At 40.5% G+C, this 27,709-nt stretch overlaps 1 protein-coding gene across 1 annotated transcript; it reads right to left on the bottom strand.

Annotated features, from left to right (window-relative positions):
* Nucleotides 1-251: 251 nt before the first annotated feature.
* ZC3H12C (zinc finger CCCH-type containing 12C) lies at nucleotides 252-26,100 on the bottom strand. The gene is made up of 6 exons (XM_050909281.1): nucleotides 26,077-26,100; nucleotides 19,905-20,671; nucleotides 6,696-6,835; nucleotides 3,637-3,871; nucleotides 2,610-2,716; nucleotides 252-1,852 (listed from the first exon to the last, which is right to left on the bottom strand). The coding sequence occupies exons 1-6, from the start codon at nucleotides 26,098-26,100 to the stop codon at nucleotides 456-458; spliced, it is 2,670 nt and encodes an 889-aa protein (XP_050765238.1). The 3' UTR covers nucleotides 252-455.
* Nucleotides 26,101-27,709: the final 1,609 nt, after the last annotated feature.

Below are 27,709 nucleotides of genomic sequence, written 5' to 3'. Positions count from 1 at the left end.
GCCTGCCAGAAGTAGCAAAATCCTCTTTCTGCAGGTTGTTTTAATACCACACAGCCCAAGGACAAACATCCAGCAAGTTAAAAAACGAAAACAAAAATCCCAACAACATGTAACAAAGATAGAAAGTGCTGCATATAAACCCCTGATGCACCAAAGATTATAACCAGAGACCACAGATTTTTTTTTTTTATATATATATATATTAATTTAAACTGGAACGTTCTCCAGCTGTGAAAATAGCCATTTAAAAATTTTCAAACTAGAACACAAAACATATCTGGTACTTCCGATGCATGGGGCTATACATACAGACTCCATGATACAGTATTTCACATAAACGGATTACTATATAACCTCCTTGCTGAGAAGGAGATCCCAAATGCTATTGTAGCAAACCTCCCTCAGCATTAGAGCTGAGCTGAAAACTACTAGACACCACAAAGATGCATCATCTCTCAATAACCTAGCTGAGATTTTTCCACTAAGATGGCTGCAGCGAGCTGCTGAGCGTCCGTCACGTGAGGGTTCTTCTTCATAACGATCCTCACAAGATCAGGGGGGAAGATGTTGCAGAGGTTAATGTAAACCTTCTCCCGGGTGTCTTGGTGCCTTGGAGGGTCTTGAGGGATTCCACAGTAAGGTACGCGCCAGGTCTGGTCCTGCTGTTCAGGTAAGCTTTGGAAGGCAAACTGCTCATAACACGGCTGTGTGGGGTTACTCGGCAAGGAGTAGGTCTGGCGGTAGCCATACGCATCCATCCCGTAACTCTGCCTATCCCAACTTCCAAGCCCATCTTGGCCAGAATAAGGCTTTCTGTGTCTTAATGGAGAATTATCATATAAACGCGAGTCTGAAATGCTGTCTATTCTTGTGGACACGAGGGCTCTCCCCAGATGCATGGTCTTTGAATGTGACGAACTCTGAGACGTAGAGTAGTCGTTCGGACAACTAGAACGAGCACCGACTGTTGGATGCTGTAGATGCACAGCCATGTACGGAACTGGAGGTTTGTGGTGATGCTTTGGTTCTTCGTGATTATAGCTTTGCACTCGTGTGAGAGGCTCGTGGTAGCTCTGTAGGAAGGGCTGAGTGTTAAGGCGGCCATGGGGGTGCATATGTTGGCACTTCAAGTTCTCCTCTAGCTGTGGGTCAGGCGAACTCATGTAAGAGCGATCGCTGTAACCCACGTAGGAATCACTACTGCCACAGCTAACGCTCCCTTCGCTGCTGCAGTCGGAAGCTACAGAGCTAATCCTATAATCTGTGTCCAAGGAGAAGCGCCTTTCAGGACTACGCGGACCAGATATACTTAGATTTGAATATGCATTCAGCATAGAGTAATACCCTACATCCACAGGAGACTCACATTTTGGATACTGGTCATAAGGCATTGGCGTTCCGTGATTTTTGGTTGCCATCATCACTGTAGGATACTGTCCCTGTGGTCTTTGATCCTGAGGTGGGAAGTGAACTCCAGATGGAAGGCCGTTAGTTAAAGGTGCAGTACTTTGGGGTTTTGCAGCAGAGGAACTTGGTATACTAACTAAAGAAGGTACAGACCTGGTTTCCAATTTGTTTTTGGTGGGAAGCTTTTCCTCCAAGTCTTGATAGACTTGAGTCCTTATACTAGGATCCGATTGCCTCTTTGGAGCAGCACGCTTCAGCTCAGAAGTGCCATCATTTTTAGTGCTAGACGGAACACTATTGCTTTTTACCAGTCCTCCTTCACTTGTGGTTTTGGCAGCTGTGCTTCTAGACATGGCACGAAGTTCATCAGCTACAGATCGCTGAGGCTGATTTCCTCTTTCTGGATGATAGTATTTGCATTTGTGTCCATAGGTACATTTCTTCCCTATTAATACAAACATAATCAGATAAAAAAAACTTCAACCAAAATCTGTTAATCATCAAACAATGGAAATGCCCCTCAGTTAAAGTTTTACTGATGATTTGAAAGATCTTGCAAGTGGATTTGTGTGACACAGGGTGAGATCTAAGACCTCCTCTTCTGTATTGTGGGGAAAAAGAGGCAGTGGTAATGTGCTGCAGCTAGTGCTCTAGGAATGCAGACCAACACTACCAGCCACATTTTGAGCTGAACATGACACTGTCAGTGTGTCACCTGCTGTATTGGGCCAAGGAGTTACACAGGCAGAAAACTTAATAGGAAAATCCCACAGAGTCATAAGACCAGCAGGTTTCAGCTCAGTCAAGATGGTGGTGTGCCTGTAGGGATGCTCAGTAGCTAAACTTCAGACAGCTCAATCAATTTTCTGGAAGAAAACTTAGATGTCTTATGACCAAATCACACTAGAAAACGGCTTTCTGGAGCCTGCAGAATTTAGGCGCTGTTTTGGATCTATTTCTATGAATGATTAATAAAGTTGCTCCTTTAGTTCAACTAGTAGATAGAAATGTTCTCTAACTAGCACATGAAAAAAATCACTTCTGTTTCCACCATCAGCTCAGCATTTCAACCATTCTCAGGCTAAGACAGCAACGTAAAAATCTCTGTTAAAAAGCTTTTATTTTTGGCAGTGTTAAAATAAAGCGGGAGCTTGGTCCCGAGTCCCAGCAGTACTGAAAACTGACAAGTTAAATCAGATTACCGTATGGACATGGTTGCTTCTTATGTTCTGGCACAATAGGCTTCTTCCTAAGAAAATTGTCCAGACTTGGACCGTGGCGGCCAAGAGGATCATCAGGAGGCATAAATCTATAGAGCAAAAAAAAAAGTATTATGGAAGCAAACAAGCCTTTTCATATTCCTCATGCAATGACCAAAAGCCTCATGACGGTGTCCTACACCATAACCTGCCATGCTGACAATTTTAAGCCTGGGTACTTTGAGAGCTGTTTTGAAAGGCCACCTTTCTGCTGCAGGTACTGCCTGAGAGATGAGTCATAGAAATAGACTGTGTGGACACCCCTAGTCTGCTTCAGACACCTTTAGTCTAGCTCAGCTGACTGCTCTGCGGCAAAGCAGGGCTGTACACAACCCATTTCTAAACCAAAGTAAGGGCAGCAATACAGGCAGCGATTTCTTATAACGCCACAACTAACTTTGCAAAACTGTGCTCATTGTCTAGGACTCTTGCATCAGTATTTAGGCACTCAAATACAAGTGTCTGCTTCGCAGAGTACTGAGTCCCTCCCACTACAAGAAGCCACCAGTAGTAACTGCAGTTGATCTGTATGCCAGGGTATGAAGATACCATAGATGGATCTAAGCAGACAGTTGAACTAGAGACCTCCTGAGGTTCATTCCAACATGGGTTTTTCTATGACTCTAGGATTTAGGAGTCTAACCACAGGCACTCAAAAACGCTGGCTCAGTATATGAAGAGAATTGGAATATTATACCATAGCATACATCAAATATAGCATATACATTGGCATACACCAAAAGAGGAAAAAACAGCATAAAAAGATATAAAGATATTGTTATAAAAAAGCTCTAGCAAAAAACAGAGTTTGAGTACTTTTAATCAGAAGACCAAATCTATGATTGGCTATTCCTCCGGTTTTCCTACATGTATCTAATGATTTGGGTGTAAGATAAGAAATTCATACAAGTCTTCAAACTGTCCTTTCCTCAATTATTTTAGTGGCACGTATAAAGACAGAATGACTTACTTGTCATTAACAAATGAATACATCAGCAAGCGTTCATCTATGAACTTCTTCCATTCAGGCTTTTCATTAGCTAGATCCCTGTAGTTATCATTAGAAACAATGATGCCATCTGACTCAAAGGCCAACTTCACTATAAATCGGTCATCGTAGCATACCACCCTTCTCCCTTGCACTCGGCGGGATGGTGTGAACACAAGAATCTTCTCCTTTTCTAATTTACGCAAGATTTCTTGATCTACAAGGAATAAGAATCAAAATTCAAAAAAGAAAAAGAAAGAAAAGAAAAAGATGTTTGTTTAATCTCCAAAGACATTAGATTTGAGGAAGAAAATCTAGACATTTAGGACTAAACGTGTCTTAAATTGTTACAGTCCAGCAGAAGGTGTCTGATGTATGGTATTTGAAGTTACAGTCAGCAGTCAACTGGCAATACTTTCAAAAAAACCCACAAACAAATCAAAACCTCCTGCTCCACACCATTTCTCTAAGACTACTGCAGGGGACCTTGTTCATGTTGCTGTGGTTCAAAAGAAACGCTACTTATCAAAATGCCTGCAAAAAACTCCTCTGGTTGAAGGGGTGGTTTTAAACATTACTGAATGTTTCAGCAAATAGGAGCGCTACACCCAAGTACAGCCAAGGGTTTCCCGTAACTGAGCTCCTTGGTAAAGACAGACCTCTTCCATCTCTTTGTAGTACCCAGCAAGAAACATCTCTTGAAATAGTTCCAGTAGCTCACGTTAATGGGACTGTCTCATAAGTCTCTGCCCATCGAGAGAAGGGGTTACTACTAGTACCCACAAGGACTAGAAAACCCATGTTCTGTGCAAACACTCAGGCTCTTCACAAACATTAACAGCATCCCCTAAAAAGACCTCTGATGTCATCTTGTAACCAACAGCAAATGTGGTTTTTGGTTTTTTGGGTTTTTTTACCTCCAGTAATAGTTCAGAACGTATCTTTCCTTGAAGGGTTTACAAATTTATATATAAGATCTTATCAAATCCAAACAGATTTCTCTTTAATCCTGCTAAATAAGCATGTTTAACATTTTATGTAATTCCTTCTTGTCCTACACAGTCTATCAATCACCTATCCAAAAGCATTTTCTCTTTCTCTGTGTGGAACCTGGAGATCCCAAGGAGCTTTGAAAGACGGGCTCAGGCTACTAAGGAGGTTGTACCTGGCACTGGGGCACATACCCCTTGTGTCGATTCTCCTAGCTATCACTCTCCTCAGAGCAGACAAGCTATGAAAAAAAAAAAACCCAAAAAGCTAGGCAACATCTAAAACGGCAGAAGACGCTTGCGCTGTGAATATGAGTCACGGCTCTTAATAATGGTTGAGATGTCAAATAACTCAACTGTTTTGTGGCACAAAAAACTTGACAGGGAACATGTTCCATCTAGAAAAATAAAAAAAGACTCCAACAGGAAGAAATATAGCATTAATATTACATATAAGCAATATATTTGATACAAGCACTTATCTGCTTAGTAGAAAAAGCACAAGATTTTAAATTAAATCCAACCTTTTTGTATTCACACCCCCTCGCCCCTGCCATGTGGTACATCATGAATAAGAGTGTGATGGAAGGTGATTTTTTTTCCCCACTAAGAAAGAATTAAAAAATCTGCCATGTGATGATTGGCAGGTAATAATAAGAAAGATGCAGCTGTTGTTTAGTCCAAGAAGCTTCTCATGAATACTGACAGTGTAGAACTATCCTCACGTTAGTCATCTAAGACTTTTTCAAAATTCCAGGTGGCCGCATATTTCAGGTGCATATCTCTGGAAACAGAGTGTCAGCACACTGTATTTCACAAGACTGTAGCAAACAGGCTACCTGCATCCCGATAAGAAAACTGAAGAACCTCTATTTTACAGAAGATACAATAACTTTCTTTGATCTTCCTCCCATTTTCAGGGTCCATGATGACACATGGCAAACTGATTTTTCATTGCTAGACAACTGGTCAATTCTAAGCCTCGCTACTTTCTTTGAAACTCCTTTTGGGGCTTCTAGCCCTAGCCACAGTTCTAGCAGATGTCACAATTTATTTCTAAATAGCCAAATCTTTATTACTTAGCCAATGCTCTTCTCATACCTCAAACACTAGTACAGTTAAAGAGAAAGGCTTCAACAGAAAGGCTCCATACTGCCTGTGATGAGGGGTTAACAGCAGCTTTCCAAACATTTTCTTGCATCAACATGATATATTCTAGCAGCAATCAAGCAAATGAAATGAAGTGTTGTGAAGATCTTTCCAGATATTTGAAAATGCACGTGATAATCAAAACATACTTCCATATTTTTAGAAGCCATAGCTACTGCTCTCAAAAGCTTCCCTCCCTTTAAAGGTAGCATGTTTAAAAAAGAAAAAAAACCAGGCCCCTCCCCCCCAACCCCAACCTCCCCCCCCCCTAAATTCTAGGGGTTTTTTTAACCCCAAATTTTCCTCTGCTTCAACTTCAGGGCAGAGGGAGGACAACTCTCCAGCCTTCACACAGAATCAATTAGTTTTATCAAGAAATAAATACCTCTACACCAAATTTTTTTTCTAGATAAACACGTTCAAAACTAAAATTTTCAAAAGCTGTCTCACTTGTTAGTAGTAATGATGAAAAGGGGAGCCGTTCCCTTTCTGTCAGGATAATTCCCGTAACCCCAAGCGCGGGCAGTGACTCACCGCAGGTGACCGGCAGACAGGCCAGCCGAGCAGAATTTGCTCACCACAAGAAAGATCACCCAGCGAATCACTAACTTCAAACCTCTTCGCTGCCAATGCTACGTGGGCGTAACAGATTTAAAAAATAGCAATTACATTCTTCAAGAAATAAGTAGCAATGTTAATGGAAAATTTATCAGGTGAGCGGAAAAGGAGGACTCGGAGAGGGCATTACTTTGTCTTTTTCCGTCCTGAATGTTGCAACGAAGTTACTACACCAAAGATACTTTCTATTATAGTCTCTCATTTCTAAAGATTTGTTCATTTGAGCAGTAGCACTCATGCTGTGCAAAGCAACAAACAAACCCGGAAAGGCGGAACAGAGCTTACCTGTGATAAGAGCATCAGGTCTCGACTGTTCTTTCCTCCATGCTGGCACAAACACAGTAACATCCTTGTGGCCTCTTTCCAAAAACCAGTCTACTGCCAATTTGATTCCTCGACAAGAAAATACTTCTTTGTTCCCGTGGCTGAAACACACATTAAAATGCCTTATAATATGACTTTGCTTTTCTATGACCGTAAACAGAGCACAGCAAAACACGGATCTCAAAGCCATGCTCTTCACTTGCTCCGTGGTTTCTAAAGGCAGCTGGGAGTCAGTCTGAGCCTTGCCCAAACATTTCCATCACTTGCAAAACGGTGTGGGAGAGGGATACCAAATCTGGCAAACATTTTTAGCATCTGTACGCAGATTCGACAAGTAAGGAAAAATATAAGTAGGGAGTGTTAAAAATCCTCATAGCTCAACCAAAAGTACGGGGTATAACAGGCACCACGGAGACTTGTTGAGTGGAAGCAGGAGGCCTGAAACACCAACATGAAAGAATGCAATGTGTTTAGGAAATGCCAGCAGATGAGTACTGAGCACCGGTGTGCATGGCAGCAGGGGAAGAGACAGCAGATCCCCGCTGCAAGGAGCTCCGTGAGGTCCCGTCTGAACAGGGAAAGAGAGAAGGTCTCCAAGCCCAAGGGGATGGCAGGCACTCTGCAGGACAGATTAGGCAAACTGGAGAGACTGTCCAAAATCAACACCACAAAACTAAGAACTTCCTTAGTACTGCATTTCAGAAGGAGAAATTAATTGTGTATTAAAAAAGCCATGGAGAGACAGTTAAGCAGAAACCTATCAGACACAAGCAAAACAAAAGATGTGCGTCTGTTATGCAATAACTGTCTGAGGTAAGGTAAGAGACGCAATTATGTCATTTTCTAAAGGCAGATGAGTCCTCAGCCAACTTCTACATCCAGTTTCGGGCACAACATATTACAAAAGACACAGATGAGCTGGAAAGAATCCAAAAGAAAGTGAAACGAGACCTATGGGGAAAGGCTGAAGGAAGTGCATTTAGTTAATCTGGAGAAAAAAGGCAGCCTGTGGAGGAACAAAACAATCTTCAACATATAGGAGGTAATTAAAATAGAGGACAGTGATCAACCATTGGATGTCCATGGAAAAGTTTTGGTAGCAGGAGGCTACAGGGTGGCCTCTGTGAAAAGAAGTTAGGGGCTGCCCCATGCCAGGCATGCCCAGCTCTAGCCAGCTCCACCATGGAGGGGAAGGGAATGAGGGAATACCAAGGCTAGAGGAGGAAGAGGTGCTCCATGAGGAGCAGGTACACCCCCAGAGGGACTTGCAGCCTGTGGAGAACAGGAAAAGTGCAAGAAGGAAGGGGCAGCAGAGAAAAACTGCGATGTCCTGACCCCAACCCCCTGCACAGCTCACTGCCTCTCTGAAGGGACTGTCACCTGCAGCCATGACAAGGAGTAGGAGAGGTGTCTGGAATGAGGTTGTGACAAGGAAGTGGGGAGGACAGGTGTTTGGAGTGAAGCAAGCGTGCGAAAAGGAGAGATGTTTTTCCCCCTAAGTATTTCAATGTTTCTCTTTTTTGTTTCCCAATACCTGAATCAGTAATTATTTATGTTAACTGGCTATAAATTAAATCCCCCAAGCTGAGTCTGTTTGGCATGCAACAGTACTTGGTGAGCGATTTCCCTGTCATTACTTTGACCCATGAGTTTTCTTGATCCTGTTCCTCCTGTTTTCTGCCCTGTTCTGCTGGTGGGGTGAGCTGTGGCTGACCCACCATAGTCCCACTGGGTAAGGAGAGAAAAGTCCTTAACTAGCATAAGGAACAGTTAAGCAATGTTAGAAAAAGCCTTCTAACTGACCAATGGGACAGTCTGCCCATGGATTTTGGGATCTCCTCACCAGACACTTTGCAGAACAAGTCAGACGGCTCCTCTAGGGCCAGTCTAGGTTCTCCATGCACAGGAGGAGATGAGCAACTTTTGTGAGGTCTCTCCCAAGCCCACAGCTCTATGTAGCAGAAGAAACACAGGGGCATGGCAGCAAGCTGTTACCTTTCGCTTGGCTGGCTTGTCATGTACAGCAGGTATGCCACAATCTGCTTTCCAGAAAGGTAAAAGAGAATTCTTTCACCATGGAGTGATTTGTGAAGGGGACAATATGACGATAGATAGCCACAGGGATCCTAAAAGTTCCTCCTACTTGCATGTTTTGAGGTAAATAAAAACACCAGAAAGTTATTTAAAAACTTTTTTTTCAGTAGGACCATTTTAAAGTACGTACTATTTCCAGCTTTCTAGAACATAGGACTGCTGTACGTTCCTTGATACTTTGAGGGAGCTTGAGTAATTGTGCAATGGATGAAGTGCCACAGTAAAAGTGAGAAAAATTGCAAAACAACGTTCAGATTCCAGAAGCCTGCGAAGGAAGTGGTGTACATGTTCACCTGTGTGTAGGTGTCGAGAGAGAATGAGTCATGGTACACCTCTCACAAAGCATCATCCTCAGAAGAGGCTGTGTTGAAGGTCACAGGCCCCCAAAAAAAAGAAAAAAGGAAAAAAAAAAAGAGGGGGAAAAAAAGAGTCTACTACCATCTGGATTTAAGTAAGGAACTGTACTACTTCCTCTGCTAATGATGCTGGAGACAGGACCTGGAAACATAATCATATACTAAGACATTGCAATTGTTGCCGGCCATAATAATCAAAGTTTGTAGATCTCAGCTGGCACAGGGTACTCCAAGGATAGTTTAAGTTTGTCTTCGCGCCTATAGGGCTATACTAGGAACACTGTCAGGAGCAAGACATCTGTGTATCTCAAGATCCTGTTTAGCTATGGTTATAGGCCTCTGCAATAACACATTCCCTGTTTTGTATGATAATGTAATGTAATACACTATTACACTGTAATAACACTGTAATAATAAAACACATAGCAGTATTTTTTCTAGGCATTGTTTTATACTATACAATTATTCTTGTACTTGTTTGGGTGAAAGTAGTATCTTTGTGTATTTCATAACCTCCCAGGAATGGGAAACCAAACCACACACAGATATGTCACATTTAAAATGCACATGCACACATGCATAGAAAAAATGGCCAACAGTATTTCTAGCCATGGCAAGTCTAATTACATCTCCATGCAACAACACAAAATCAGGACACTTGGTGCGCATTCAGTACCCAGTGGGCAGCCATAAGGCCTCCTTTGCAATGTCCGATACAAGAAGTTACAGTTCATGCTATCAGCAGGTCATGGGCAACCATAAACACACTGCAATCCATTTAAAAACAGTCAGGAAGGGCTTGTTCCAGCTACTAAATTCCAGTGAAATCACTGTACTGTTATTACTCTAAACAATCTCCATGGTTTCAAATGGATAAAATCACTTTTCACTTCTGACAGCGAACAAGCGTTTTGTTAGACTACATTTTAGTAACAGTATGTTTCTTCCCGTAAGTCTGAGAAATCATTTCTGGAATGAAATCCTGGCCTCTCTGAAAGAAATGGATGTTCTTGCCTATTGCCTTCCATCAGGTTGGAATTCAAGCCACATTTTTAAAGGCAGAGGGAGGACCAGGCAGTTCAACTCTGTAGTTTTCTCTTGCCTAATACAGACTATTAAAATTCTTTCATCTAGAACATAAATTTTAAATATACTTAAACTCTACAAAACAGAAATGGGAAATGCATTACAATGCATACTAGCTTTTCTGCATTGCTGAGCAAGTGGATTTATAGCTCGTATAAATCTTCATTTTTCTGCTCCTTTTCAGACACATGCTGGTATCTGAGTGGATACAAATTCCAAGAAATTTAAATGATTAGTGAGAAAGTCTGTGAAAAAGATCTGCAATTAAAATTTGTTCTTTTCTTCTGTTTTGTTGTCATGCAGATTTGATGCTCTCCTTTTTGTGATCTTTGTGCTTCATCAGCTTTATGATAAATCTTACGGTGAAAAGACTGAAATCATGCTGCTGCTTCTGACTTTTTTCCTTTTGATTAGTTGTAAAAAAGAGGAGAAATGTTTGTATTTCTTTGTCAAGAAACTTTCTTTTAAAAATCTCTTCCCAATTATTAGAAGTACATGAAAGCTCAGAGCAGTCAGGATGACAGCTGTAGCCCTGGGTGAGACATTGGTGTATACTGCTTTGGTTCTGCTTGCTGACTATGTTTAATCTACCACTCTTAGTTGAAGGAAGATAAAGTATATTCCTTAGAAAGTATCTATTTCTCTGTCATACCATGCATGAATGATTCTTTTTAGCACCGCTTTTACATTTGGCCTGTTGATAGCTGTGGCTTTATTTTTAAATGAAAAAAAAAAAAAGTAGTATAACACTTCCTGAGGAAAAAAATCAATCAAGCATTTTCTAGGCTAGGAGAGTTAGTAGAAAGTGGTAAAACACCTGACCAGAATATTTTCATTTTCTCTGTTACCTTCCTTGCCCCTAAACTAGATTTTCAAGTGACTGTCTTGAAGAGTTGTGGTATACACTCCTAAAACACTGACTACTTACAATAGTTGCAAGACTTCTGGCATGCTCCAATGCAATATTCAAACCAACATGGAGCTCTCAGATTTTGAAAGCTACAGAAAACATACACATTGATGACAAGAGACATTAGAGCTGAGGTCTACAATAAAGTCTGTTGCAATACACATACAGGTTTTTATACAACTGAAATCTGGACACGTCGAGGTATTTCCCATGTAAAAGCATATTGATTAAAAGCAAGAAGAACAAAACAAAAACACAGATCTGCCTGTTAAATGTAGAGAGTTACCAAACTATTTTCTTCACGTCATAGGAGGAAAACAGTGTTCAGTCCATAGCATAGAGAGGTAAGAATTTCCACCCTGTATCATATTAGTGACTCATTAGCCTGGCAGCCTGGTTTTGTCACTAGCCTCATCCCTTTTTTTCAATTTTTTTTTAAGCGCTCTACTAATTTCCTAATCACAGAAATAATTTGTCCCAAAGCATTTCTCAGTAACCCGGGCCTTCTATCAGTCCTGCATTTGTTCCTTACGTATATGTATCTTGGTGCCGACATGAAGTGGATGAAACGGTTCCCAATGTTTTTTTTCTGTTTAGCCCATGACAAGTTACTCCAATACTTTGAGGTCTTTGAAGGAAAAAAAGGCTTGGAAGCTATAACATCTTTCAAAACATCTTTTGTCTGTAGGGCTTCCAACGCTGAGGCACTCTACAGAGTACGGCAAGTGCGGTCGCCAGCCAGACACGCATGCGGGTGTTTGACCAAGCAAGAGTCATGCAGTCAGCAGTCAGAGGTTAAAACAGGCAAAGAGAAGTTATACTCAAACCTGCCAGTGACAAGCTCCTATCCACATGATCGTTACTTGTTGGAAAAATATTTTTATCTATTCCTTAAAGTAACTTCTCAAAATAACCTAAGAAACTAGACAGCCGGTGCCACTGAAAGATGAACATCTGAATCAAGGTACCAAGATACAATTGTGTCTACTCAGATTGTGTGTTGCTGAGCTTGGAAGAGGCTAATGCAGCTAAATTGTTAGTTTGTTAAAATACATACGCAATTAAATTGCCATATGAAAACTACATATGGCATAGATAAGACAATCAAACCATCCTTTGGTTGACACAATTTGCAGTTGTGGAAAAACTTCTACATAGATAGGGTATGAGCGAACTTTTTACTACGGCCAAATGACCTGCCTCATGGTTAACGCACGGGGAGAAGACTCAGTTGCCTAAACAGAGATGTCTAATGCTAGTTAGGCACCTTTGGGTATCTCACACTTCCTCCAGCTGAATGCCATTCCTGAATGGCACTGGGGTCTCTGTCATGTCTGTCAGGCTTGGGTGTATGTTTCTGATGCTACCAAGCACCTAGAACATCCACAGCTGGAGGGATGGCTGGGCATGAAAGCTGTAAAAAAACCCATAAAATACCTGTCTTAAGCGGGAGTGCATTTAACTAAAAAAACACCCCCCCAAATCATCATCTTCCTCTTACAAATAAAAATTAAGTATGCAATGGTTATCTCGTGTTGCATTTTCCCTTCTGCAATGAAGTACCATCAAGCACCATTTAAATATACAGGCCAAGGTTTTTCAAAAGGGAAAACTGAAGTGCATCACCTGGGAATGGGAATCCTAAGGGTGAAGTTTTCAGAAGAATCTAATTGCTCAAAACAAGATTAATTGATTTCAACCTGCAAACCCAGATGGCACACAATCAAAATACTTCAGTTCTTTTGCCCATATAATTCTGAAAATTGTTGTCTAAAAACTATAATACAGCAAGTAAAATATCCAATTACTTGCTTACAAGTGTTATCTTCATGTTGTGCTCTCTGTAAGCACAGCAGACTTCTTTTTTGCCTATATATTTTCAACATAAAGTTTTATATAAATTTATGTAAAATTTGAAACTCGTTCTTTTCACTGTTAGCAAAGAAAGTCTGAAGGCACCCAGGGTAGCCAGGGAAAACTAACAAATATGGAACAGAAGCAAATGAATAAAATAGTTAAAATTTTCCCACTGTCTTTGTAACTAACAACTCTGTTCCTAATTCCTTACTTCTTGGTGGCAAAAGCCTGACTGATTCCAGCAAAGAGAAGTATCACAGCAATAGCCAATTTTAGGCAATTTTCAGCATCCCAACCTTATCCTTGAAAAGGACAAGCAAAGGAAAAGGACTGTGCAAATATGCTGCGGTATATTTCTCTCTTCAGAAGGAACTCCCTCTCTCTCAATCTCAGCAGTAAAGGGAAGTCTTAAAATGAAGGGGCAAAAGAGAACCTCAAAACCTTGCCTCTGCTGCCTCATGGAGAAACAGGACCTTCTCCCCTCCATTCCAGACTGCGGAGGCTCAGCTGAGGAAGCTGGGGATGAGTGAAGAGCAGGTCCAAGAATACACTGGAGAACAGAGAGATGTAGAGGTGAAGAGCTGACAATCTGCTGTTGCTAGATGAGCAGAGATCACCTTCTTTTGCCTACCTCAGTTATGTAAAGGGAAAATTTAGGGTAGCTTATATCTCATCACACAGGGATACAGAACTACTATTGACTGAAATGTGCTACCTGTCTATTATCTATGCTGTGCAGTTTACACTAAATAAGGTCCTGAGTGCATTGTTATGTCAATGGACAAATGCCTTTCTTACTCACGTGGACTAAGGTTCTAAATGAAGATTTTGTATTACAACATCATCATCTACATGCAAAAACCCCCACCTTATGAAGCAGGGTTAGAGCTACACAGTTCTCTGGAAAGCCAACATAGGTCACTGCTCAGGTATGGCATGACTGAATCCGGGTCCTATCCCTTAGTCCAGCCTCAGTCTCAGCTGTGGGAAGTGTCTATCAAGAGCTCCACAGCTGCTCTAAGGGATTATCTAATTTGCTGTTCAGCTCTGATTTTAAGTTTACACACACACACACACAGATAAATCAGTCTCATCTGTAAGAGCGTTCTAACAAAAGACTTTGTGTGTGTGTTAGGCTTAAATGCATAGTCACCTTTCCTCTTCTGGAAAAGGATTAAGTCAACACCATGAAAGCTAGAATAACGAAAGAACAAGACCAGATTTGAAGTATCCCATAGAAACTAAATGGCAATTCTTCAAGTCATAGCCTGCAAAAGCCACCGAAAGGTGGCTCTTCAGTTGAAAGAGGGGGTTTGCTTTGTTTTTAAAACTTTACCCAATTCATATTCTTTAGCCAATACTGGAGTTTTAAACTTGAAATACACAAGATGCATCTGATCAACCATTTTCAGTTTAAGGCACAAATGACAAGCAATGCCATCTCAAAGTATAAGAAAAGCTTTCCAAGCATTACCAAAAGGCAGAAAAATTGAGAGGTTTGGGGTTTTTTTTAACTACAGTTTGCTAAAGCATCTTGTCTGGAACAGGAGTGTTGTGGTTTAACCCCAGCCAGCGGCTAAGCACCACGCAGCCACTCCCCCCTCCCCCCTCCCAGTGGGATGGGGAGGAGGATCGGGAAAAAAAGTAAAACTCGTGGGTTGAGATAAGAACAGTTTAATAACTAAGTAAAATAAAATATAATACTAACTAATAATAATAAAAATTATTATTAATAATAAAATTCATTACAATTAGTAATTGTAATGAAAAGGAATATAACAAAAAAAGAGAAATAACACCCAAGAAAAGACAAGTGATGGACAATACAATTGCTCACCACCCGCTGACCAATGCCCGAGCAGCAATCCACCCCTCCTGGCCAACTCCCCCCTGTTTATATACTGGGCATAACATTCTATGGTATGGAGTATCCCTTTGGCTAGTTCAGGTCAGCTGCCCTGGCTGTGCTCCCTCCCAGCTTCTTGCACACCTGCTTGCTGGCAGAGCATGGGAAACTGAAAAATCTTTAACTTAGGATAAGCGCTACTTAGCAACAACTAAAACATCAGTGTGTTACCAACATTATTCTCACACTAAATCCAAAACACACTGTACCAGCTATTAAGAAGAAAATTAACTATCTCAGCTGAAACCAGGACAAGGAGTAGTCACCAGACTAGACCAGCATACATGTTGGCTCTGGCCAGCCAGAGTAAGTTATTCTGGCCCAAGCCTTGTTCTATGCTGCCCTCAAGGAACTCACAAATCCACCCATCATCAGTTGACTAGATGCAACCAGTTACACAAATATGAACATCCAGTCACATAATCAGACACATTCTTCCTCCTTTCTGTCAGACCTAGCTGTTCTCCCAACCACAAAAACATTGGGTTTCATTTACAGGTCTAATGGAAAAATAATCTTTTCTGATTTTTCCCCCCCTCAGAATTAGGAAGCTAAATCAACTCATTTTTTAGCCGTTCAGTCACTAGATGAGATGCAGGTAGGAAAGCACGTGAGACAGAGGTGAGGCTGAAAGTAAGTCACTCTGTGTCACTCATTAGATGTTTTGTGAAACTGCATCCTTAATTAGTCATGCAATGGAGAGACAGCGCAGCATACCATGTTTGATCATTCCAGAAGAGGACAGCTGTCTCGTCCTTCTTTTATTATTGGACATCACTCACCTCAACCTTCTCCACAAAACTTCCCCCTCTCCCAACAAATACATCCTTTAAAGGAAAATTAGCAGTTCTTATCTAGCATAATTCCTATAGTAAATGGTATCATCAAGTACGTGTATTACAACAACATGGCAGTAAGAATATAGATCACAGTCTACCCATTTCTGTAAGAACATGAGAGCTCCCAAGAATATCTCTCGAAAGACTGTCTACAGTCTTGCTTAGGGCACAGGCCTATTACCCCTTGGCAACTCCAAAGGGAACTCATTGGCCACAGCTTGGAAAAGCAAAGAGGAAAGAAAAGAATAGACTGTGCCAATTTATAGGTTAGTTACTTGTAACAGGACTCTGGACATTTAGATACAGAAATTTGAACAAGATTGTCTGAACTGCAGGTGAATTCCTGTATCTCCCCCACTGCTCTGAACGTTGTTCTTTTCATGTAAAAGCTCAAATCTTTCCTTTTAAGTAAAGTGCTTATTTACTATTACCTATTTTCTTGAAGGGGAAAGGACAGATCCTGCCACTAAACAACTGGTTGCACAGTTGGTGTCAGTAAACAGGGACTCATCTTTTACAAACATGGGACCGGCTTTCGTAATCAAGGACTGATTTCCAGGAAAAGGTGAGATCCACTTGACCAAGCAGAACAAAAGCATCTTCGCCAACTGGCTGACCAAAAGCAGAGCATAAGTGTCTTTGCCAATAGGCTGGCCAACACAGCAAGGCATGAGCAATCCAGGAAGTTTCTGGAGTGCATTGATGATAACTTCTTAACATGGGTGATTGAGGACCCAACAAGGGAACCTGCTGGACCTCATACTTACAAACAAGGAAGAACTGGTCAGAGATGTGAACGTCAGAGGCAGCCTTGGCTGCAGTGACCATGAGTGGTGGAATTCAGGATCCTGTGAAGAAAGAGCAAGGCAAAAAGCAGGATCACAACCCCAGACTTCAGGAGAGCAGACTTTGGCCTGTTCAAGAGAATCCCATGCGATACGACCCTGGACAGAGGAGGGGCACAGGAGAGCTGGTTGATTTTCAAGGATCACCTCCGCCAAGCTCAAGACTGGTCCACCCTGATGTGCAGGAAGTTGGGCAAAGGTGACAGGACAAGACTTTCCCTCAGTAGAGGTTAGGGAACACTAAAATGGGACATTCCCAAGCTGCTGGGCCCCGAGGGAATGCACTCAAGGGTGTTGAGGGAGCTGACTAATGACAATGTGAGGCAACTCTCGGTAATCTTTGAAAGGTTGTAGTGATTGGGGAATATTCCTACGGACTAGAAGAGAGCAAATATCCCCTCTATCTTCAAGGAGGGCAAGAAGGATAATTTAGGCTGGTCAGCCTCACCTTGATCCCTGCAAAGGTGATGGAGGAAATCCTCCTGGAAGCCCCTTCCTAACAAATTATGTAGATTGGGTGAAGGTGATTGGGAACAGTCAGCATGGATTTATGAAGGGGAAATATGCTTGACCAACCTCATAGCCTTCTATGGCGAGATGACTGGCTCAGTGGATTAGGAGAGCAGTGGATGCTGTTTATTGTGGCTTTAACAAAGCTTTTGACACTGTCTGTTATAACATCCTCACTGACAAACTAACGAAGTATGGGCAAGATAAGGGGGCAGAGAGGTGGACTGAAATCTGGCTGAACTGCTGCACTCAAAGGGTTATGAATAGTGGCACAAAGTCCAGCTGGAGGCCAATCAGTGTTGGTGTGCCCCAGGGACTGATACTTGGGCAAGCACTGCTTAACATCTTTGTTAACAACCTAGATAACAGGACAGAGTGCACCCTCAGCAAGTTTGCAGAGGATGCATAACTGGGAGGAGTACACCAGATGGGTGTACTGCCATTCAGAGGAACCCTGGCAGGGTAGAGAAATGGGCCAACAGGTACCTCAGCAAGTTCGACAGAGGGAAATGCCAATCCTGTACCTGGGGAGGACTAACACCAGGCATCAGTACAGGTTGGGGGCCAACCAACTGGAAAGCAACTCTGAAGAGAAGGACCTTGGGGTTCTGGTGAACACAAGCTGATCATGAGCCAGCAATGTGCATTTGCAGCACAGAAGGCCAACAGTCTCCCGAGCTGCATTAGGAAAAATGTTGCCAGCAGGTTGAGGGAGGTGATCCTTCGCCTCTGCTCAGCCTTAGTGAGACACATCTGGAGTGCTGGGTTCCGTTCTGGGCTCCCCACTATAAAACAGACATGGACAATACTGGAGAGAGTCCAGTGAAGGACTACAAAGTTAATCAAGGGACTGGAGCACCTGTCATACGAGGAGAGGCCGATAGAGCTGGGACTGGAGAACAGAAGGCTCAGGGGGATCTTATTCATGTGTATAAATACCCAACGGCAGGGAATAAAGAGGACAGAAACTGACTTCTCACTGGTGTCCAGTGACAGGACAAGAGGCAATGGTCACAAACTGGAATACAAGAAACGTTGTTTAAACATAAAAAAAAGAAAACTTTCTTACAGTGAGGGCATTCAAACACTGGCCCAGAGAGTATGTTGAGTCTCCATTCTTGGAGACATTCGAAACCCAGCTTGACATGGCCTTGAATTGACACTGCTCTGTGCAGGGGATTGGACTAGAAGATCTCCAGAGGTCCCTTCCAAACTGAATGATTCTGTGATTAAATTTGGTAGAAAACAAGTAAAGACCTGTTAATTTGATTCTTGGATACAGAAAGACTGTTATATTAATAGATTTAATCTGTTTTAAGGCCCTGTAGCTTGCATAGCATGCATTCATATTTGGCTCGTTTTATGTAGGTGGTGAAGAAAGTAAACTGAGCATAGGAAGGCAGGTCCTAAATATTTATGCTAATAGCTGAATAAACATTAAGGAAAAGTGACTGATCTGGAGCTACTTCTGGAATGTGTTCAGTGCAGTTTGTGGGAGAAGTTGAACCTAAGTCCACCCACCAAGTCTGAGCTGTGCTAACTAGCTAACACTTACACAACTGTTTTGGATTTATGTGAAATACAATCCAAACCCATTCTAGAAGTCTCTGGATAACTTCTCAGTTGAGTACCAGAATAGTGTTTGTTCAACTGGACGTGTTTCCTTTACAGCTCAAGTTGAACAAAAAGATTAGGAATGACACATCAGGTAGAAGGAACTCACAGGAATACCCCATTTACAAAGAAGTAATATCCTTGCCTTATTTATTTAAGTAGATGTGTTAGCCCACAAAACTATCATATTGGCATAAATAAGAGCTGTATTTAAATTTCATTTTAAAAAGCGTCATTTAAAGGTAATTGACTTGATTATAGGAGCTAAAAAACCCCTGGGCCTTTAACCCAGAAATGTCTTGCACAAACTTTTATTACTAAGCTGATGAAAACCACATCAAGTCATCAGAAGACTAAAACTGACCTTCTAAACCATGGTGCTAGTAATCAGATAATCCTTATGAGTTACCCAATTAGTTACTAATCAATTTGTCATGTAATCATTTATATAGCCATAAACCCTCCATCTCTCAGCATGTCTCTCTGCCATTTCCTTCTCTCTCTAATCACCGATGAAGCACGAACCTCGCGCCTCCCCACAGACAAGTTTCTTGCTATGCACCTAGATGACTGGGGTCAGGATGGGTGAATGCTGTAGGTAAATGTGTTATCTGTGGGCATGTAAGTGAAAGTCTAAAGCATAGGAATCTCGGGAATTAATGGCAATAAAACCTAACTCCAAATCTGAAAACCAAGACCAATTTTACAGACAGACCAGTTATCATAGAATAGCCTACCAAGGAGAAGTATCCCTTAGGCTACTTAATTCTAAATCACTATTTTATAATCTTAAGGAATCTTACACTTGCTTTAACCTCCTGTATGTAACTGGATACAGCAATTGCCCATAGCAATGGTGCCTACCAAAAATTAATTAAGTACTAGATTGGCAGTGGGAAGGAGAGATTTGATAGCTGCCTAATAAGGGAGACTGGCATTAACCTATGGTTGTTCTAACAGTGAGTACAAAACACTGAACTCTTACAGACCTCTAGCCTGATTACAAGATTGGCATACTGTGTGGTCGACGAAGATGCTTGCAAGAGAACCTGCATACAGTTTTAGGCAATTATACCGAACATCAGTGCTTGAACGGGACAAGGTCATTCTGTTTCCATTTAAATATAAAAGCAAAAGCTTCATGGTCACGTACCTCATTGCAACATTGCTGCCATCAATAACTACTGGCCTCAGGTTGTCACCATCCTCTGTCACATCCTCCTGCAGCGGAGACTCTGACCTCTGAGACTCTATGGAAGATGCTTCACGTATTACACTAGTGTTAGCATTAGTTACAGTCTGATCAGTCTCAGTTTTATTCCCAAGTTTGACAAGTTCTCCCAAAATATCATTTATTAAAGCATCAGTACCAAGTTTATTTAGTACAAGTTGAACCTGCTCTTCAGAGTAACCCAACTTAAGTGCAAACTCCAGTTTGGTTTGATATTCTTTCACCACATCAGGGGGCTTTTTGACTTCCTTAGGTACTATCTGAGCCTCTTCTATCCTAAAGTCTTGCAAGATTTCATTTCTTTTTAGTATATGAGGCTCTAAGCAAGGAGATCGGCACAGCTGTCGGTGAGTCTTAGGCAATAAATGTGATTCTGATGCAGAATTATTCAGTCTCTCTGAATCATTATCAGAATTTGTGCTTTCTTCAGAGTCACAGCTGGAGCTTCCAGAAGTCTCTTCAGATGCCTCTTTGTCTACATCTTCTTTCCTAGAATTAACCTTATCCATCGTTGGCTTCTCCGCCACTGACCAAGGTACAATTGCATTTATTTGTGTGCCAGTGCTCCCGACATAAAGGTGGCCTAAGTCATGCCCCAGATGATCCTTCAAGCCCATGAAGCTGCTGCATGTGCTTGACTCCACTTTGCTGTTTTTCTTGTATTCCTGAATATAAAGTGTTCCGTATTCCTAAAGAGAGAACAAAAACGTTGCAACTGGTTACACATATGACTTGTTTTGTATTTTCTTGCTGCTTCCTCAGAACTGCATTTATTCTCTCCCAGCAGAGAAATAAGACTTTTTTTTTTAAAACATGGAAAACCTTTTTGGGGAAAAACTTTTCTTAAGCAACATCATAACTAAGTGGCTAAACAACTGATCATCTGTTTTCTGAGATGTTTAATTACTTAAACATTTCTAGAAATGGTTTATGGAAGAATAGGAAACCAAACACTGCAAGTCTACCTACTGTAACGCAGATACAGAAGTCCTGTCATGATTTAAAGGAACCAAGATATTTCTTCTAACTTAAGACAGTATTGTAACAATGAAAAAAAAAATGCAGCTATAAAATACAAGTACTAGAAAAGCTTTTTAAACTAAATACCTTAAACTCTCTCTTGAATAGAAAGAAATTAGCATAGTACTAGATTACCTGGCTTATTAGGCAAATATAAGACATCATAACACATAAAATGTATTAGCAACAGAAAACATGATTAAATGAAAACCTATTGGCCCTAAAAGACACTATCCGTTCAACTGAATACACTCGAACTATTTCTGAATCCCCTTACAAAGTGATAATTAAGTCAAGAAAGACTAATTGCTCTCAACAGAGTGCTGCATTACTAACACATACAGCATTTAGAGACATGGATTGATCTAATGGCCAATAAAGCCAATGGAAGTCTTTGCACTGATTGCAACAGACTATTCATCAAGCCAACAAGGCAACAAAACTAAAAGCTGATTTCAACTCTTAGACTAGACTTGCACAAGCCTTTTGCTGAATCAAAACTATATAAATAGATAGAAGTCATGTAGGAAGAATGGAAGAAGAAAAGTTGCAGTTTTCTGGACTTCATACACTTGCCACATCAGTTTTTCTAGAGGAATTTTGCGTAACGGTAGTTATACAAAAGTTAGCTACCCATTTCATCACAAGGATTACTTCCACAATCTACATCTAAAGGCAGATTGCTACCTCTTTCCCTTATTTTGTTCTTTTAAACAGGAATCTTTGCTAACTGCTTCAATAAAGAAAGTAAAAGATAAACTATTTCTCACAGATAAAAATGGACCATATGGACCAATTGTACTGCAAGGTGACCATGAAAAAGAAGAATTTACATTAAGGGAAGACTATGAAACAAAGAGTTCTTTCACACTTCCATCTTGCAAGGCAGAATATAAAGCAAGATATAAAGGCAAAGGACTTCACTTGAACTTGACAGATACATTACAGACACAAATTTCATCAAGGAGGATATACTGAGAGAAAACATGTCAAACAGAATCTCTTGATCTATACTAATATAAATTACAGGTACGTCTCACAAACAGCCAAAATCTCTGTCAGCAAATACATTAACTCGCTCATCCCCTTACAGGTTAGCATTCAAGAATGACCCACTATTTTTAAAATACGGTGTACCTTCCTCTCCTTGGGATAAAGATCTGAGAGTGCACACAAGAGAAATTCATCCAGGCTTAAGACTAGAGCGAATCAAGCAAAAAATCCAATCCATGGTTCAGTAAAAGCAGACTCTGTAGGCGCTGAGTGCCAAGACATCACTACTGTGGTGGAGCTTTTTGGTTATGGGGCACAAAAACTTACTTTACCTAAGCATTTCTAGTTTAAATAAATAAATAAATAAATAAATCTATCATCAGTGTTTTCATCTCCAACAACTTAATCCAGGCAAGACTGATAGGAAAGAAAATACTCTAAAGTTTTATTTAGATCTGATCTTGTTAGAAGGCAGTAGGGCTGTAATTCTCAGGCAATGTATCAATGAATATTACTTTCTCTTAGCTCAAAGCTTTAGGATTTCAAGCAACACCACAGATTAAACACAACAAGAATTTAGGAAATGAACCTTTTCACACAGTGATTTATTAACTAACGTAATGCACTCGATAGCACAGTGCTAGTAACAAATCACAACAATATCCCAATAAAAGGATACAGTTAAAAAACCAACACTGTGGCCTTCACAGAACTGACACCAAAAAAAAAAAAAAATTTAAAAAAATCTCAAACAAGAAACCCCTATTGGAAGTGAGGCTGCTTAGCAACCAGCCTGTAGTTGCTAGGATGCACTCCTTTAACATACCATCATGAATACTAGCACAGCGAAAGAATAATTTGGTATGAACAAAAGCCCATGAAAGAGAGTGGGACTTAAGTGCGTCTGGTTTCCCCTCTGAGAACAATGCAGCTGCCAAACCAATCTGGAAGCCCCGACATCATTGTTCCACCAACCCCACAATCTGCTCTGACTCGAGGAAGTCTAGTTAATGGGCAACACTTTTAAGCTGGACTGAAAAGTTGAGCTGGCTCATGTACCGCTGCCACAGAATACGGGGAGATAATGGGTCACTGCCTAAATCCGTGTACTGTGAAATGTCATTTTAGTATTGAACTAAAAGTAGAGGGAGGGGGTTTTTTGGAAGGGGGGAAGAAGAGGTTGCATATTAACAGCATGGAATAAACAAAGCTTGAAGTGCATAGATCAGAAAGAGGATTTTTTTTTTTTTTTTAGTATTAGTTAAAATAATACTTAAGTCATTCTTCAATCACTTCTTCCTTGAAGTTTAAGTGCTTTACAGCAACTACAATCATAACACCCTCCAGTGGGATTCAAAGAAGTCACTAGCATATGAATGTGTCTGAAGATCAGGCATTATATGAAACATACTTTAGATGATTTGCACATCAACTGCGTATGAAAAATGACCGTAAACTGAGCTTTGTCCATTGTTGGGAATGTACACATAATCAGCCTCACATCTATCTGCTTTAAGTCTCCTGTCAACCTCCATCTTGCTCCAATATATAATTGCTTCTTTTGCACAGAACTCTACTGTTTTTCAGAAACTATTTAAAGAATAGAGTAAGAAGAGCAGCAGCTTTAAAATCTGCCACAGATAGTATATACTCACCATGCTGTTGCTTTAAAAGGGTAGTTAAAATGACGTTTACACTGTAAATCCAAAGCTAAAGATTTCTGAAATAGTTTTGCATAAGCAGTACACTATTTCTGGCATGCAAACTGTATTTATTTTCAGACAAATTTTTACGTCTGTGAACTTTGTACACCATATTTGTGGTCAGCAGCATCTCTTAGAAACACTAGACTTTGGAGCTCCCAACGTGATGTCCTTTATGAGATTCATCGATTAGAACCATGAAAATCAGATGTCACTGTTGAACGCTGCTGGAATTGATTATTTTATCTTCATTTGGTTAGTGAAGAGCAACATGCCAGCCAGTCTATTTGAATGAATTTGTATTCCAAATAAACACCAGTGTACCTACCTATAGGACAATGAAGCAGAAAAGGTCACGTTTACCCAAGGAGTAACATCAGATAAGAAGAACTCCTTGCACTCTATTTACAAGGAACTCTCATTACGCACATATGGTTTTAAAGTATGCTTACTGATACAATGCAGTATAGCTAAGAAAAATATCTGCTACGAATTCTGACTCAACTGAGAGCCAAACAAACAAACAAAAATCAGCCAAAAAATTCTTGTCAAGAAAGTCTTCAACTTTTGGTTATGCTCACCACAGCTGAGTAACAGAATTTGTATCTATGAAAAAGTTAATAAAACAGGTGACTCCCAATTCAGACATATGTATGACAGCATAAGTTTTAAACTATAGCCTGCTTAAAACTACAGTATCTCACACTAGGTTCACTGTTAAAGGCCTAAAATACTGTATTACTGAGTCAAAGACATTTATCAAGTATAAATGTAATAGTCTGGATGAGCACTGTGCTACTACACTGTAGAAGTGTAATCTTTTCCCATTTCTTAGAAGTCACCACTATTTTCCACTAACCATTAACAATAATCAGCCCATTAATTCACCTTCTCACAAAACAGAAATATTTCTCAAAGGGATGTGGGCAGGTAGATCATCTAATCTTTTAATGTGTATTCAGAATATTTTCCACTTACAATTGAGGATAAGAAAAGCAATTTAATGCAAATTTAGTTCACAGAGGAAAATAACAAGGGGTAAAATAGTGTCATGTGGCACAGTATAGCAGAAATTGTGTATTCTCAAAAGACTATCAAAATTTTCTGAAGATACATTCTACAGTGAAATAGTTCAGCATGTTTTCACACAGGCAGACTTTTTCTAAGTCCTCTAAACACAAAATGGAAAACACTGAAATCACAGTTTGTTGAAACACTGTCATTACTTGTCACAAACAGAAGCGCAGAGCTGATTACAAAAGAAAAAAAAAGAATGTATCAGTTATCCAAATGATACAGATACTGCAACAATGCAAATAAAATAATGAATATGTAATAAATACCTACTGCTGTAGTTTCTATGTATTTAATTACCATTGTATTTCAGCAAGTGCTGTTGTCTGCATCATTCTATCCAACAAAGGAAGGATGTCCCATTGAACAGATTGGTTAATGCTCTGGGGCAACAGATGTCTACTGGAACTGCAGGAGACCAGCAACTGGTGGCCTGCCCATCTTCTGAAAACTTTCAATAGACTCATGCATATGTTCACACAATAGGGCATGTGGTAGAAATGCAAACCTCCTTTTAACCCTTTTATATGCTCTCTTTCCCTCCCAACTGATATATGAAGGTCTTTGTTTTTTCTTTACAGGATCCTTGGAATACAGGCTCATGGAGTATACAGTGTTTGTTCTTCAGCCTAACATCTGAACTCAAAACATAAAACAAAACAGATTAGAAACTTTATAAAAATAGCCAGGCTAGATCTGACACACTTATGAATAGCTTTCAAAGCACAAAACCTTTGACTGGAACATGTTCCTATCTGAGAGCACCCTAATGCTCTCTCTTGCACTACAGTATCTTCAGATAGCCCACAATGGAGCTCTTCCTATTTTCACAAACACAGGAAATTTCACCCATTGTATGGTATAATGCAAAAGGTTTGGTTTGTTTTTTTTTTTCTTAAAAGCTTTTTCTACCAGTCACAAATTAAAGTAAATAATAGCTTATTTGCAAAAAAGGGTAAATACCTATAACTTAAAGTTGAAACCTCCCCTTCTCCCCAGGGGACTAGAGGAGAATTTGTCCTGTTGATGGCTATTGCCTACCATTTTCAAGTTCTGGGAAATACACCATTATCGATGCTTTTGAAAGTTCCTCAACAGAAGCACTAGGTGAGATCATTGCTCTTTAACATACTTAGTCTTCAGGCATAACTGTTTTTCTTTCCCTCTTTTTCCAAGAGACACCCAAAGTGTGCAAATCTCAGCCGACACACACACTAGCTACGTTGTCCAAATGCAAACTGATACGCTGAAACACCAGAGAGGTGAAACGTCCCATTTCTGCAGAGAGAAGCCCATATACTTACGTTCGCTGGAAAACACACAGACATTGGTTTCTTGTAGCTGTTCCAGAAGCAACTCCTTAACACGATTTCAGCTGCAGACTTCAGGCAAGCAAGCAGAACAATGAATGGACGAACAGATGGACCCGCGATGTCTTTGCTTAACCTATTACTGAGCGGACGCGGAGCCAATCACGACCCGCAGAGCTCACAATTAGTTGGCCGGGCAGATGCAAGGCAACCTCCCCACCCTGCATCAGGTTCGGAGGTTTCTAAGATAAGCAAGTTGATGTCATTCTCAGGGTCTGCCCCGGGCAGCATGTGTATTAACGAGGGGTGTGCAGCAACAATAGGCCATACAAAAGAGACTAGCAGGCAGCTGCTGTATGAGAGCCAGAGTCATTAGGGAGCAGGCTGCCAACAAGAAACACCTGGCTTGGGCAGACTTCAGCTTCTCCTCATTGTTTCTAATTCATGAAACAAAGAAAGGAATTATTTTTAAGTAGTAAAAGTTGTGAGCTCCTATTAAAATATATCAGTCTTAAGGAATATAATCCCTTCTATTATGGAAACAAAAAGTTCTTTGTAAGGAAAAATATTAAAGAGAAATAAATCTATCAGTAGCTATTGTAGTCCCCTTTTCTTGTTAGCAAAATTAATCATACTGGTATAAAGTGCAAGCAGGAATGAAAGGAGCCCACACTAAACACTGAAATGTATTCAGAAATCGCTTTCTGAATTTCCTGACACTTTTGTACATCAGTCAATAAATGTAATAAACTTGCATTTACACACAACTCTAACAGAGTACTTGTGGGTAATTTCAATGGAAGGTGAAACTGATTAAACTAAAACCACGTAATATTAATATGTGGAATAACGGATATTTTTAAGCAGTGGCATTGAAACGTTAGGGCACTTGATAGAAAGGAACTATGAACCACTCTTTTGTTCTGGAGTCACTCGTATTTGTTTGCAACAGAACTTCTTTCCCTTTTATTTCACAGATCTGTTCTAGATGCCAAGATCTTCCTGCCTCTTTGCAATGATGAAATAGTTGAACAAAAGTCAGGAGCTAGGCCATAGCCAGCTTTTTATTGTTTTTATTTTTACTGAAGTAAGCCACATGGAAACACAAACTCCAGTCCACACCTCCCCTTCCCTCACTGCCCAACATTTCCAATACCACCAAGTCCTGCAACACACACATTTAGTGATATAACAGTAGCAAGGTTTGATGCTTGATAAAAAGAAGTGGAGCAATGTGGACTTTCAAATAAAAAGTTGCCACTGCTAGTACTTCAGTGAAGACAGCTCAGCACAGAGAAGGAGGGGATTCCACATTTGCAAATGTTCATCTCAATGACTACTAGAAAAGCATATTTACTGAACTTCAGCATCATTACATGACTAAAAGCAATACTACGAACCACAGAGGCAGCTGTCCTCCTCTGCTTGGGAGGATAGTCAATCTGCTGGGAAACATCTACTGTGATTTAAAAGAAGAAAAGGATGAGAATAGGTTTGTTAGAACTGTTTTGAGTAATTTCCCAAGTTTTATGTGGATATTAAAGCGATTCAACACAGTAAATGAAATCACATACCATCATGCTATTACACTGATGCATTTATCATGTGCCCAGATATTAAGCTGCAA

Source organism: Gymnogyps californianus, chromosome 1, assembly GCF_018139145.2.
Source record: "Gymnogyps californianus isolate 813 chromosome 1, ASM1813914v2, whole genome shotgun sequence".
Taxonomy (NCBI): Eukaryota; Metazoa; Chordata; class Aves; order Accipitriformes; family Cathartidae; genus Gymnogyps; species Gymnogyps californianus.
Note: the sequence above shows the minus strand (reverse complement) of the source record. Positions and strands in the feature narration are given on the sequence as shown.